Raw genomic sequence first — 14,682 nt, forward strand, 5'->3', positions numbered from 1 at the left:
GCCTGATTATAGATAAGATAAAATACTTTTCAAATAACTCAAAAGTTTTTTATCGTCTGTTTTTGTTTCCATTGTTGATTCTGCCTACTGTGATTGTTTCAGGAGAAAAATAACCTTTATCTTCCTTGCCCTCGCCCATCACTGATCTGAACTTTTCTAAGATTTTCATCCTTCCACTTGCCACCTTGAAGGGGTTTGATTAATAATCTACTAGACATGAAAGTCTGATAAATTGATTTTAGGCCGAGATAACGCTTTGCATGCAGTATAAGATAAGACTAAAACACAGGTAACATTTTATATTGATCCCTTTTTTTTTCTTGCTTTTTCCCATTGCATTGCAGTTGAATTTAATGATTTCTCATTGTGTTGAGGATACTGCAGGATTTCCTTTCATTTTATTTGAAGATGCTGAGTTTTCTGAGATTGTATTGATCTCCCAAATATCTTTTTTTCATATCTTCTCCTTGACTAAGCTCAGCAGTGTATAAGGTATATTATCCTCAGTATATCAGATTCTGCACTTGATGAGCTGGGGCTAGGAGGGTTGGGATAATGAATGGAAATTGAACGGTAGTGAGAGTTGATAATAATATTAAACATATGGGCACATGGTTGCTCTCATCCTTTTTGTATCCCAAATCTATTTATTCTCCAAATTGTGATGCACTTGTCTTCAAAAACAGATTTCCAATTAATGTTTCTGATATAAAAGTTTAAATAAGAATGCACTGAAAGTGATTGACTTTAAGTCTTCTGCAAGCTGAAAAGATGTGTATAGGATCTGGAAAAAATGAACTGTAAACCCGTAACTTTTCTACAACCCATTCCGCATAAAACAAACCACAAGTTGTACAAAAAAGTTCAAATCACGAGCATTTATTATCTTACACGCAAAAAAATTGAATACTTGGCTACCTCATTTACTCTGAGTGGCTCTTCATTACTTTGCCATTTTGTATGGTACTTTAGTAATCAGTTAAGAAAATGAACACATAATTGAATTTAGTATTTTGCTAATTGATGCAAATCTAGTTTTCCCTCATTTACTTGTAGGATATATAATTCCGTTGCATCTGAGCATGTTTAGAAATGTTGTACTTCAACTGTTTTGCAGTCATGACAATTCTTTTCTATGAGGATCTTGGAAAAAGAGGGTTAATCCTCATTATTTCTGCTTAATTACACATGGTATTATATTTCTGAGAGGAGTATGTGTTTTTCATTAAAAAAATTGATGTAAACTTGTTGGAAGATATTTTTCTTAAGCACAATGTTCCCAATGCTGAATAAAAATATTATTTTAAATCACTTTTTCCTGTTCAATCTACAGATAGAAAATTACACAGATTTCATAGAGTAAAATTCATTAATGTATTGGAAGTCAGGATTGTTCATGAGAATTGAAATAGCAGGGGGCATTAAAGAAGTAGTAGGGGGTCTTCAGGTTTCCACCCCTAAATAGTGGTTGAGGTTGAAAACCAGAATAACCATGGGTTCACATCATTATAGGCGTGGAAAATCCCCGGCCCCTGGGTCTTAAGAATAACTTTTAAGTACAAATTTTTATGGAAAAAAATGACCGTATACGTGTTGTAAATGAAAATTAATCCCATGCAGAAAATGTGTGTCTTCAGTTGTTTAAAGTGGTATTTCACATAATTTTTGACATTGTGAAAGAAAGCAGTTTTTTTTACAGGTGAAATATTTGTGCTGAAGGGGGCATGGATGCTCTTTGAAGGAGTTAATTAAACGTAGAATTTTTTCAAACATCCTGGAAAGTTACTTAAATTCCTTTCAAAGCTCTTTATTTCTTGTGTGTGTTTGTATAATTCTCTGTGATCTTTTGTTTTTCCATTTCAGAGTTTGACAATCCACAAAATACCAGACAAGCTTCTGCTTCATATCTTTTCGTTTCTGAAGCATCAAGAACTTGGAAAAGTGGCCCGCGTCTGTAAGAAATGGCGCTTGCTTGCCTATGACCCTCGCTTGTGGACGAGCGTATCCCTACGGCCAGAATATGGTGGACTACACGTTCAAAATCTGGACGCATTAATGACTCTGATTGGCATAAGATTCGGATCTACCCTGAAGTACATAGAACTCCCATGTGAACTAATTACTTCCCCCATTTTACATGAACTGGCAAACAAGTGTCCGAACCTTGCTTACATGACGTTGGACTTCGCCAATGCCATGCAGTTGCACGACTTTAATGACCTTAACGCCTTTCCCTGTAACCTTCGGAGCCTTTGTATATGTTTGTCGGAGGTCATATTCCTGGAAGGGTTCATGAGGAGGATATACAGCTGCCTCTCATCTCTAGAAGTTCTCCATCTAATTGGTAAGCTGAGGTTAGGGACGGAGGTAGCACAATTTAACCTATTATTACCTCCCATCAATTATTGTTCTCTGTTAATTGCTTGCGTAATTAAAGGAACATGACCCAGCCCATATTGCCTCAGAAATGCAGCCCACTTAAATAGAGAATGGACAATAGAAAATAAAAGCATATACACAATGGAGTAAAATACTGCTGTCATAATTAAAATACACTTTTGGTAAAATAATTTATTTGAATGCAATATCAATTACCAGTAAAGATTTTCTTTTGCATTAGTCATATTGGTTTGCATACTAAGATTTTCACCAACTGATAATTGGTATTACATCAGTGGGTTTTTTAAGTTTGATGTCATAGATAACTAAGATTGATATGAACTTATTAAGATCTCTAAGCCACATACGACTCCCTATAATCTTTTTTTTCATGTTCACAGTTGCTGCAAGCTCATAAAACTGTGATAACGATGTTTGTACATCTTCTTTTTAATGTGAAAGCTGCAATGAGCCCTAATTCTAGAAATACTCTTAAAAATTAAGACATTGATAAAATTTATTCTCCCTTTGAAGTTTTCAGATGTTTTTACTCATTGTATAAAAGATTAGCCTCATACCAAACAATTTTTAAACCCGTGGAATTAGCTCTTAATTATTAACTTGTTACAAGACCTCCACTTATTCCCCAAGTTGCATGAAGGAATCTGTTGATATTATACATCTCAAGTATAGACCTCTACCATTTTCCTGTGGTTAATTGGTTATCACTTAATCAGTCCAATCAAGTCAAATTGTATTGAATTTCAAAATATACTTCTGGTAGAAAGAATTAAAATCTGAAGTGAAACAATCCACAGTAACTTTATTGTGGAATGAAACTGACTGGTATTTTTTTCCATTTGGATGAGTGCTTGCAATACTCCAAAGGTATTTAGGGTGAAAATAGTTAGGAAAACTAGCGAAGGAGAGAGAAGTGAAATATTTCAATAAAACACAAAATACAGATGGATAAATTAGATTTAAGAAAATCTTTGATAGCTATAAAAATACAGACTTTAAGATAAATACAGTCAAACCTTATTCTCTTGATTAGAGTCATATCACCATGATTATGCTATTAATAGCTCTCCAATGTTCTTTGGTATTTAAAAAAGCTACCAGAACAAAAATTTCTCCTGAAATATTTTTCTTTTCATTTAAGTTTGGGTTAATAATTTTTATTATCTTAAAAGAAAAAATAGCCAGAGTAGAAATGATATCTCAAACTGAAAATGACTTGAAGTGCTGTTTTATTTAGAAAGAAAAGACACGGAAATATTGTGCTGCATTGTATCTTAACGAAAATAGAACAGCCTCATCAATCTGAGTTTGCTTGAAAAACAGACAATTCAATATTAATATAATTTAGAAATAGAGGATCAGACCTAAGGTCTCTTGCTTGCCAAATGTGATTTTCCAAAAAAATACAGAAAAACCAAGGGGAAAGTTGATGCAGGAAAAAATCATATAAATGTTAGAGTTTTATAGTTTTTTCTAATATACACAAACTAATTAACCCTTCCATATCTGGAACCATTTTGATATTGCTTGCTATGTCCTTTCAGTCTCACTAGAAGGCTCTGCTTTTTAGTACTGCTTTATGGCCAGAACACTGAACAACAATCACATACATGTGTTTTTATGTAATAGAACACAGATTATTTCCAGTACATTAAGTATCTCTAGAAATAAACTACACAAATTGGAAATTTTGACGTCATAGGTATTAGTTCAAGGTCACACAAAACTATCAACGTCACTGGAATATTATCAAGGTCACAGAAGTACTATCACTAAGTTCACAACTGAAATGATTTTATGAAAATTAATGGTATATAAGATATGTAAAAAGATGCATTAATATGTAAGGAGATTGATAGAATCCATATTGCACTGTATATGAATGAATAAAATGACAATTTACATTACCAACCAAGCCAATTTTGTAAATTATCATTTTTAACTTTGTTAAAATATTTGTTTCATGCCATATGTAATGAAAAATATATCAGTAACAAAGATGATACACATGTAAATAGGGAGTGGAAAAGAGTATAACCACATCCTGGAATAATGGGGGAAATTTGTCAATATTTGTTACAATGTCTTTTATCCTGCAGTCAAATTATAAGACAAAAAACATCATTAAAATTCCTCCTCTGATTTATCTCTGCAAAGCTTAGGCAGTTATTTTTAATACTTCGTATGTTCTTAAAATCCTTCAGTGATTTTGATTAATGACAACTGCTAGTTAAATTAATTATTCACATCCTATTCTTTTACCAAATTAACATATTTTAAAAATTTAAAATTAAAACAAAAAAATCTGGTAATTCCATAGATTTTATACTAACTAAATTAATGTACATGTATTATATAAATAAAGTAATATGTACACGTATCAAGAAAATTTACATTAAAGAGCAAAGTAGCTATGTGGTCATGAATCTATAAAAAAAAGTTGAGAAGTAATATAAAATAGAGTCATTAAATCTGAAATTTATTCAAAGGAAAAGACATACTTTGTAACTAATTTCAATGGAGCACAGTGATAAGGATGCTTAGCAAAGTGCTGCATGTAAAATATTGAGAGACCTTGCTGAAGACTTGTTTGCAGACAAGCGTTGCTCTGTGAAGCTTTGATCAAGCTCCAGAGTCAGTGAAAGAGAAAGCAGGATTAGATGCAGCTGTTTTTGTTATCATTATTTTATGACATATGCACGGCTACAGAAGCTGCCGCAGCCAAGCAAAGGGAAAACCATGCAAAGACACTTACATGACTGCATATCAGCATTGCTGTGAGAGTTTTATGATTATCTTTGCTTTCTGCTCTATAATGCAGACTTATTAACGGTTTTTAGCTCACCTGAGCCGAAGGCTCAAGTGAGCTTTTCTGATCACATTTTGTCCGGCGTCCGTCTGTCTGTCTGTCCGTCTGTCTGTAAACTTTTCACATTTTCGACTTCTTCTCAAGAATTTCAATTTCAACCAAACTTGCCACAAAGTATCCTTGGGTGAAGGGGATTATTATCAAATGACCTTATTCAAGGGGAGATAATTCGGAATGAATGAAAATTTAGTGGTATATGTTAAAAATCTTCTTCTCAAGAACCACTGTGCCAGGAAAGATGAAACTTATGGGGAAACATCCTCAGGTAGTGTAGATTCAAGTTTGTTCAATCATGACCCCCGGGGGTAGGGCGGGGCCAAAATGGCCGACCAAAGTTTTACATAGAAATATATAGGAAAATTCTTTAAAAATCTTCTTCTCAAGAATGACAAAGCCATTATTCATCATATTTATATGGACGCATGTTCAGGTAGTGTAAATTCAATTTTGTTCAAATCATGACCCCCGGGGGTAGAGCGGGGCCAAAATGGCCGACCAAAGTTTTACATAGAAATATATAGGAAAATTCTTTAAAAATCTTCTCAAGAATGACAAAGCCATAGTACATCATATATATATGGAAGCATGCTCAGGTAGTGTAGATTCAAGTTTGTTCAAATCATGACCCCCGGGGGTAGGGCGGGGCCAAAATGGCCGACCAAAGTTTTACATAGAAATATATAGGAAAATTCTTTAAAAATCTTCTTCTCAAGAATGACAAAGCCATAATTCATCATATTTATATGGAAACATGCTCAGGTAGTGTAGATTCAAGTTTGTTCAAATCATGACCCCCGGGGGTAGGGCGGGGCCAAAATGGCCGACCAGGTAGTGTAGATTCAAGTTTGTTCAAATCATGACCCCCGGGGGTAGGGCGGGGCCAAAATGGCCGACCAAAGTTTTACATAGAATTATATAGGAAAATTCTTTAAAAATCTTCTTCTCAAGAATGACAAGCCATAATTCATCATATTTATATGGAAGCTTGTTCAGGTAGTGTTGATTCAAGTTTGGTCAAATCATGACCCCCGGGGGTAGGGCGGGGCCAAAATGGCCGACCAAGGTTTTACATAGAATTATATAGGAAAATTCTTTAAAAATCTTCTCAAGAATGACAAAGCTATAATTCATCATATTTATATGGAAGCATGCTCAGGTAGTGTAGATTCAAATTTGTTCAAATCATGACCCCCATTAGGGCGGGGCCAAAATGGCCGACCAATGTTTTACACAGAGATATATAGGAAAATTCTTTAAAAATCTTCTTCTCAAGAATGACAAAGCCATTATTCATCATATTTATATGGAAGCATGTTACTAGATCAAGTTTGTTCAAATCATGATGGTAGGGCGGGGCCAAAATGGCCGACCAATGTTTTACATAGAAATATATAGGAAAATTCTTTAAAAATCTTCTCAATCATTTTCTAAAAAATAGCAAATCCATGATTGGTCATGGGACTACTTTTGGATCTAAACTTTACAATAAAAAGCCATTTTATACTAGTCCTACCCTTGGTGCTCAGGTGAGCGATGTGGCCCATTGGCCTCTTGTTCATGTTGTTGTTTACTGGTTGCCAATCTAATAAACAATGAATTTATCTGAACTTGCCAAAATATCAAATTAGGGAGCTGATAATGCCATACTCATATAAGAGTATTTTACTAAATGATTTCTATTCTAAATGTTTGTGAAAATTATATATATACAGCTGAACTTTGGTATTTGGAACTTCTGTATCTTGAATATCATGTATATTAAAGTGAGTTAAATGGAGGTATAGGTATCAACCATTTCATGATGTAATCCTGAATGCTCATGCAGATATCACCAAGCCTCCCCCCTTTTCAATCCCATAGAGTTCTTGAGATTGAGTTTTTACTATAATATGGTAATCCTTGAAAAAAGATTCTTAAAAGTTTTCTAAAAAATTGTGCATAGAATAGGGGTGCCTAAAATTGATGACAGTTCATAATGAGCACTTTAAAGGGGCACGTGTAAATTAAACTGACAAATACAGTCAAATCTCATTATCTCAAACTCAAGATTACCAAGGGAAAAACTTCAAGATGTCTGAAATGGAAGTTTTTCAAAATTTGATTTTCAACTAAACATGCAGTTTGGTTGCTTGTATGGTGGTCAATTTGATGCATGACAGAAAGATGCTTGCATTCAATTTTTCTTTCTTTCATACCCCCCCCCCCCCCCCTTCCTCAAAAATTAATAAGCTATTTTTTACATTTACAGGAACATTTGAAATGTCAATGGAGGCTGAGGAGGACATATATGAAGTCATCAACATTGGGAAAATTAAGGCGCACACTCCGAACCTGAGAATTGTCAACATGTACGGCATCACCTTTATAGATGACACCCACATAGAGCTACTCACCTCCAACTGTATCCATATAGAGACACTGGCTCTGAACTTCTGTCTCAGAGTCAAAGGCTCCTCCTTCAAGTCCTTGGTGCAAAGATGCAAAAAGTTGAAAACTCTCTTACTGCAACATACAGGTACACAGCATTGGCGGCTTTTAAAATTTTAATATAAGACTTAATATTGTAATAAAGAAAAATTCATTATTCTTATGGGAAAAAAAATCAAACTTGATATCTTGAACATTTTGAGACTTTGAGATGTCTACTGAAGTTTAGAATAAGAATAAAGAACATTGCCAAATTAAAATAAATCGTTGTAGTTGGATATAAAGTTTGCATTCGTGTTTTGTGTTTACAATAAGGTCAACATCAGTGATTTTTACATGCAAGTTTTTCTGCATATTTATATTTAGCAAGATGTGATGTTCACAAAATACTGTTTTGTCTGCTTAACTTAGATTTGGTTAAATCCAGTAGAAATCTTATATGGACTAACATCAGATGCAAATCTCATATTGTTGTCTATATAATACTTTAACATGATCTCTATTTTGTAGGTGTAGAGGATCAACACATGATTGCTGTCCCTTGGGAGACGTCCATTATCTCAGAACTCGATCTCACCTCAACTGAACTGTCCACAGAATGTCTAGAGAATATTCTACTTCGCATGCCAGGCTTTACCTACCTAGCATTAGGATACTGTGAATTTTTCTCAGATAGGGTTAGTCTTTGATTCAGTATAATAAAATGTTAAGATAATGGAGAAGTTTTTAACTTAGCACAATCAAACCTTATTATCTCAAACTCCATAGAACAGAGAAAAACCTTTGAAATATCAGAAAATTTGATAGTTTAAGGCAAAAATACTAAAGGAATAATTTATGTGGTTGTGACTTTCAATTAAATCACTTTGCTATATCCAGAGTATTTGAGATACTGGCTTAGGATTCCATGTCCTTACGACGAATAGCTGTGAAATTCAATAGAGGTTAAATCAGAATCCTTTTTTCCTGAAAAATATATATCGGTAAACATGCATCTGAAATATAATGCTTATCATATAATATTCAATATTTTATAGATATTGGATCAGTTGTCACAGAAAGGGAAATTTAACAAGTTGCGAGCTCTAGATATTAGCCACACCCATGCTCTTTCCGAGAACGCCATCTACCAGTTCCTACAGTCTCACGGCCACCATCTGACGGGACTCATGTTGTGTGGAAAACCCAAACTGACGGAAAACTTCTGGTTAAACGTCATAGGATTTCTAACTAGCATCAGGTAGCAATTGAGGACTACTTGTTCATCCAGTTACTGTATGCGGGGAAATTTTTACCCCATATTATTTTCGCCCCTTTTACCCTGGTTGCAAAAAAGGGGGTCAAATTAAAAATGGGATGAATTCAAGTAAAAAAAAATCATTTACTCTTTCACACAATTCAGTACAGTATGGGCAAATTAAAATAAAGGATAATTGGTTGCAAGAGTAATAATTCAGAATAACCCTGCATACAGTATTTGAAGATTTCATGATGTTGCAAACCTCATGTTTGATTTACTCCAGGGATATTTTACTTGATTTTAGTGGTTTTAATGTCATGAATTGGCTGCATTTACCATTACATTGTACTGGCATTTAAAGGTAGTCTCATCTCCACAATAGTTCATTTCTGGATTAAAAGTCTGCATAGAGGACTATCCATATCAATTAAACTGTAATATAGCTCCCAAACTGATTTAGATAACAAAAACTGTCCAGTGAAAATAAGAGCAAGTGCATATCCCAAAATATATGCTTCGGTAAAGATCAAATATCTATTTATACTCGCCCTATTTACCTTCCCCCCCCCCTCCCTCCCTCCTGAAAAAAAGAAGACTCAAATTCAGTTAGGTTCAGAAATGTATAGACCGTATGTCTCTTCAGCTCCAATACAAAATCTGTGTAAATAATCATGCACTGGGAAATTGGATTTAGGGAGGCTTCATTGCGTGAGACATGTTCCTGTTGTAGTCTCATGCAGGCACAAGTTACAATCATCTTATTTTCTGATGCTAAGAATTTGTACAGATCTATATGTTGAAGTCATTTGTTTGTACTCTTCTATTAGATGGTTTTGTTTTGTTCCTGTGATGTGCAAAAAATTCTTTTTGGCCATATTTCAAGATCAATCTCTATTCTATTGTGTTCTTACTTTGATTTCTCTCTCAGGCAAACAATATCTGACTTGACTTTTTGTCTATATTCCAAGAAGGTTTCACATTTCACAATTTTTGTGTCATAGAAATGTCTATTTAGAGATTTAAGGAAGAACTGTTTGCTTTTATATTAGAGAAACACTGCATCCTTTTATTGCTTAATTCATATTTCTCTCAGCTGCTTGCATACAGCTAGAGCAAAAACCTGTAAAAATAACATCAAACGTCATTTTTATATACGAGGGGTGTTAGAAAAGTTCGCGGACAAGTTCTATTGTGAGCGCGCTATTTCCACGAAACCGGTCAAACTTTCCAGATAAAATCTTTACCCCTTTTCCAATAACTATACAAGAATTTAGTGTTCCTCGACGATTATTGAAAAATATAAAGCTTTTTTATTTTGATAAAACTTGCTTCACGGAGCATGCTACATTTTGGCACGTTTACATCACAAAGACTCTTTATTACAATTAAAAATTGCACAATTGTACCGCAGAGAGTTTTATGATATTTTACCTGCCGCTAAAGTATTCATGAAACGTCACTTGGAGAAATTTTAAGCTAAATTGGAGAGTATATGAATGTTTTATAGCCGTTTATGAATGATCAACGCGTAAAAATACAACCATAAATCGGAACGTCATTGAACGTCATGGAGCACTGCGCTACGTAAAAATTATGTGTGCATACAGGAAAATGTATAAAAAGAGATTAAAATGTTCAAGATGCTGCCCGGAATTTCCTACACATACAATAGACAAGTTTCCAAATGGTTGTAGCTTCATAAGAATGGAAGGATTGACATCATGCACTGGGATTAACTTGGATAATTCAATATCCCCCGTATCGAATGGACGTTGCGTTGCGCCTATATTGTTTTGCATAGTTTCCATACCTGATCGATTAACTGCATATACCTTTTTTAAAGATCTCAATAATATCCGAATCAATACAAAATACATTATATAGAAGAAAAGTAACATGTCTTTATATAGATATTCAATTTTAAAGTAGAAAAAAATATTGAAAAATCTTACTTTGAAGAAATGAAAGATTTATAGAATTGCAAGAAGGTTTCACCGGTTCACAATTTTTGTCGCCTTACGAAATGTGATTTAGAGATCCCATTAATAGTAAAATTGTTTGTAAAATTTAGATTTCATTATATGGACCTGATTTTTTATACCAATAAACAAAATGTAGGAATTTCTTCAGACATAGGTCATACTGCACAGTACACAATAGATTTTCCTAAAAATAACATCAAACAGCATTTTCATATATAATATGTAATACTTGTTAGAACAGCACACAATCTCATTTATTATATGTAACTTTAAATTTAGTCCCCCTTCATACTTTAAATTTATTCCCCCCTTTTAATAGAAATAAAAGAAAGAAAGAAAGAGTTCTACGATCTTAAATTCTTTGTATAAAATGATGAATGACGTCAACGCGTACTCTTTAACAAATGAGGAATTACTGAAAAATGGCTTGCATTGATCATAAAAATTAAAACTACCAGAATTACCCACTTTCATTACATGTGCAAATAATAATACTCATAGTCTCTACATGAATTTTCATTAGTATTTGATGAAGATTATGATGAACTATATGTAGTGAGGCTTTAGTCTGAAAAAGTAAATTGGATTCCCAATATTTTTTGTAGTTTGGTCTTGCTAATGAACTTCTTGCTAGACTATCCTCTGTGGAACAGATCATATTATATTTATTTCTCAGGCAGAAAATTGTAAACTTATTGCAAGAAGAGGAGTTTAGTTTCAATCAAATCTTCGAATTGATGTTGACATTGCTTTAGTATTTCATTACTGTAATTATACATTTCATTATCAAGTATTTTTCCATTCAAAATTTCCATAAATAAACTGATAATGTGTATTCATGTATAAAGAATTAAAACTGAGAGATATAAAATAGAAGAAAAATGTGCATGTCATTTTGACAACTTTCAATATTTGCTAGATGGATGCAGTTGGCATAAACTGTTGATGAGCATGCAATTTTGCACTCACTTGCCAATATATTATCTCTTAATCTCTCAATAATATCCAACATCTGTTCATCAGCTTGTGTATTATAGATTTTATTTCATTTTCCATGAAAAAGATATGTCAATAAAAAATATAGATCATTACCCTGCATGTGTAAGAAGAGAGCAAGACTTTGAAGCTCAATTTTACATGGAAGGCCGTTGATTTAATTTCCTGTTAAAGATAGATACATATAGATTTAAAAACCCCATGTACTAAAATCTTGAATCAGCTGCTTTGAATGCTGTGAAATATTGATCATTAATTACAAAGAATCTGCCTGCAGTAGCAATCTCGCTGTGTGAGACTTTTGGATAAAATAGGACTTGCAAAGAGGGTAATTCCAAAGTTATATCCTTTCGGAATCATGTTCCATTAAATGCTTATTCTTAGTTTTATAATCCCCCTGGCTTGTTTGGCAAATCTGAAATCAATTTGGCCATCTTATTTTTCTGTCATCTTTCATCAGGACACGGAAACATAGTGTCTGGAGAGGAAGAGAGATCTTCTATTTTTAGCATTTATAAGTTTAATAGTCTGTCAGCCAACTGGAATGGTAATGTCAATGACTTGATTGCAGTTTATTTCAGGAATTGAAGCACTCAGAATAAATCGGAGGAGCCTAACCCGACTTGAAATGAAAGTAACATTATCTGTCCATTTCCTAATATGTATATATTTTACTTTTAGTCTGGAAGGATGGGTTGTGTTTAAAAATGGATTCAATTAGGAATGGCACTCCTTGATTTAGAAAAAAGTAGTATAATCTTGAAGTAAACTTTTCCAAATGAATCTTGCCAGCTTTGTGTCATAATCAACGATCTTAAAATTACCAGGTGACTTGACAAAAGTGTTGAAAGATTTTGAAGAGATTTCAAAACTTGGAATATATGCCATATATAGGACATAAATATTGCTATTGGCACGTACAACAATTAAATAGTAACAAATACTAGCTCCTTCTTCCCTCTCCTTGCATTAATTTACTGCAAATTAAACTCTCTGTGCGAACAGGGCATAAAGTCCAGCTGTGTACAAACATTAACTTCTCTATTGTAGAGTTTGTGTACTAGGTACAGCCAATGGTTGGTTCCTCAGGATCCAGAGCAAGGTTCATATAGATCAAGTGATTGAAGGCTTTGCCCAGAACTGTTCCCGCCTGGAGAGGCTCGAGATTCAGTGGGACCCCGACACGATCAGGTTCAGCGACAAAAGCAACAAATTTGTGGATCACATCAGGTGAGCTCAGCAGCAATGTGAGTCTAATTTAAAGTGAGCTCAGCAAGACCAAAAAAGTAAGAGCACAGCAGTCAGAAAGTGTGATATCTGGTGAGCTCAGTAGTGTAAGCATCTGATATCAAATGAGCTCAGAAGCATGAGAGTCTGATATCAATTGAGCTCAAAGGCTTGAATCTGATATCAGGTGAGCTTAACAACACAAATCTAATGCTGCAGACCATTTAAAATGACTGATGTGACTTTTCTCTACTTTCACCTATTTTCTTTTAATTTGTTAATCAATTGCCATAAAAATTGAAATAATGAATCAGAGTCAGAGAATTAAGCAGAAATGTTATATATCCTTGTGTCAGTCAGGTATTGCTGATATTTGATATATTTATTGGCATTAAATTTCTATATTTGAGAACTTTGTTGATTGCCAGAGCAGCTGTTGATGTTAATTCTCTGTTACTTAAATAAATCTGGTGTACAAATATTTTAAAATTGCATGTTTAATTTTCACATTATACTAGTTTTGAAAAAATTCAATCTAATGCTGAAAAGATTGCATTTCTGATTTTTTCAAGTAACCTTCATAATAAATTAGAATCTTGCTGAAGATGGCATTTCTGATTTTATCATAATAAATATTCATCATAAATAAATCTGATTATTTTTTACACAGGTTGCGTTGTCCGTACCTTAAGTCTTTCACCCTGAGTGATGGTGAGTATTACGAGATGGTCAAGTCCAATTTCGAGAGGGCAGACAGACTGAAGGTCGTAAGGACGACCACTAACTACTGCACCAGTATCGTGTGCCTACTTCATTGCTACAAAGATCTCTTATTCAACTGAATCCACTCGGAAATCAGTCACCAGTCCACTGCCAGATAAAGATTGTAGCCCACTCCACTCGTACTGCAGACACCAGTCCACTGTGGTGGACACAAAGGATGTAATCCACTGCGCCAAATGCCTGAAGGATCTCGGAACCGCTTTACCAACTCTCAAAATTCAACCAATCATTTATAGTCTCAAATAAACAGATCAGGAGGAAACTGTCCAGAATATACACTACTGTACATTGTAAATGTAAACCGTAAGGCTTAGATAACTTTCCTATCATTGTCAATTTTTTTATTTACTGTTTAATTCATTGATTTTGCAGAATAATCTATGATAAAAGAATGTTTTACATACATGTGTAACACCACTGAACATGTGTAATCCATTAAATAAATACTTATAGCTCTTTTTATTATGTATAATTTTCATATTTTGGTATTCAATGCTATCTATAAATGCTTAATGATTTATATGGAATTGACTCTATCTACTACTTCTCTATTTATAGATCTGTACACTTTACCTCCCTTTATTCAGAACATTTTGAACTTTCAAAAAATTTATCAATTTATCAGTGAATCCTCGATTTTCATGACTGAAATTTGACTGTACATTTAAATTAATATTATATAATGTGTGTTTTTTTTGTTACAACTTCTGGTATGATAGTTGAATTTGCCTTCACAACTTGTTATTCTAATTGATTTT

General features: G+C 33.7%; 1 protein-coding gene across 3 annotated transcripts in view; it reads left to right on the plus strand.

Annotated features, from left to right (window-relative positions):
- The window catches only part of LOC134281972 (F-box/LRR-repeat protein fbxl-1-like), a 23,469-nt gene extending 9,018 nt beyond the window's left edge, over positions 1-14,451 (plus strand). For all 3 annotated transcript variants that reach the window (XM_062764412.1, XM_062764413.1, XM_062764411.1), the window contains exons 2-7: positions 1,864-2,344; positions 7,518-7,784; positions 8,207-8,373; positions 8,734-8,936; positions 12,965-13,144; positions 13,812-14,451. In XM_062764412.1, coding sequence (XP_062620396.1) covers positions 1,864-2,344; positions 7,518-7,784; positions 8,207-8,373; positions 8,734-8,936; positions 12,965-13,144; positions 13,812-13,983 — 1,470 coding nt within the window. In that variant the 3' untranslated portion in view covers positions 13,984-14,451. The remainder of the gene's footprint in view (positions 1-1,863; positions 2,345-7,517; positions 7,785-8,206; positions 8,374-8,733; positions 8,937-12,964; positions 13,145-13,811) is intronic.
- The last annotated feature ends 231 nt before the right edge of the window (positions 14,452-14,682 follow it).

This window comes from Saccostrea cucullata, unplaced genomic scaffold (assembly GCF_032062105.1).
Source record: "Saccostrea cucullata isolate Sc308-1 unplaced genomic scaffold, CSIRO_AGI_Scuc_v1 ctg85, whole genome shotgun sequence".
NCBI lineage: Eukaryota > Metazoa > Mollusca > Bivalvia > Ostreida > Ostreidae > Saccostrea > Saccostrea cuccullata.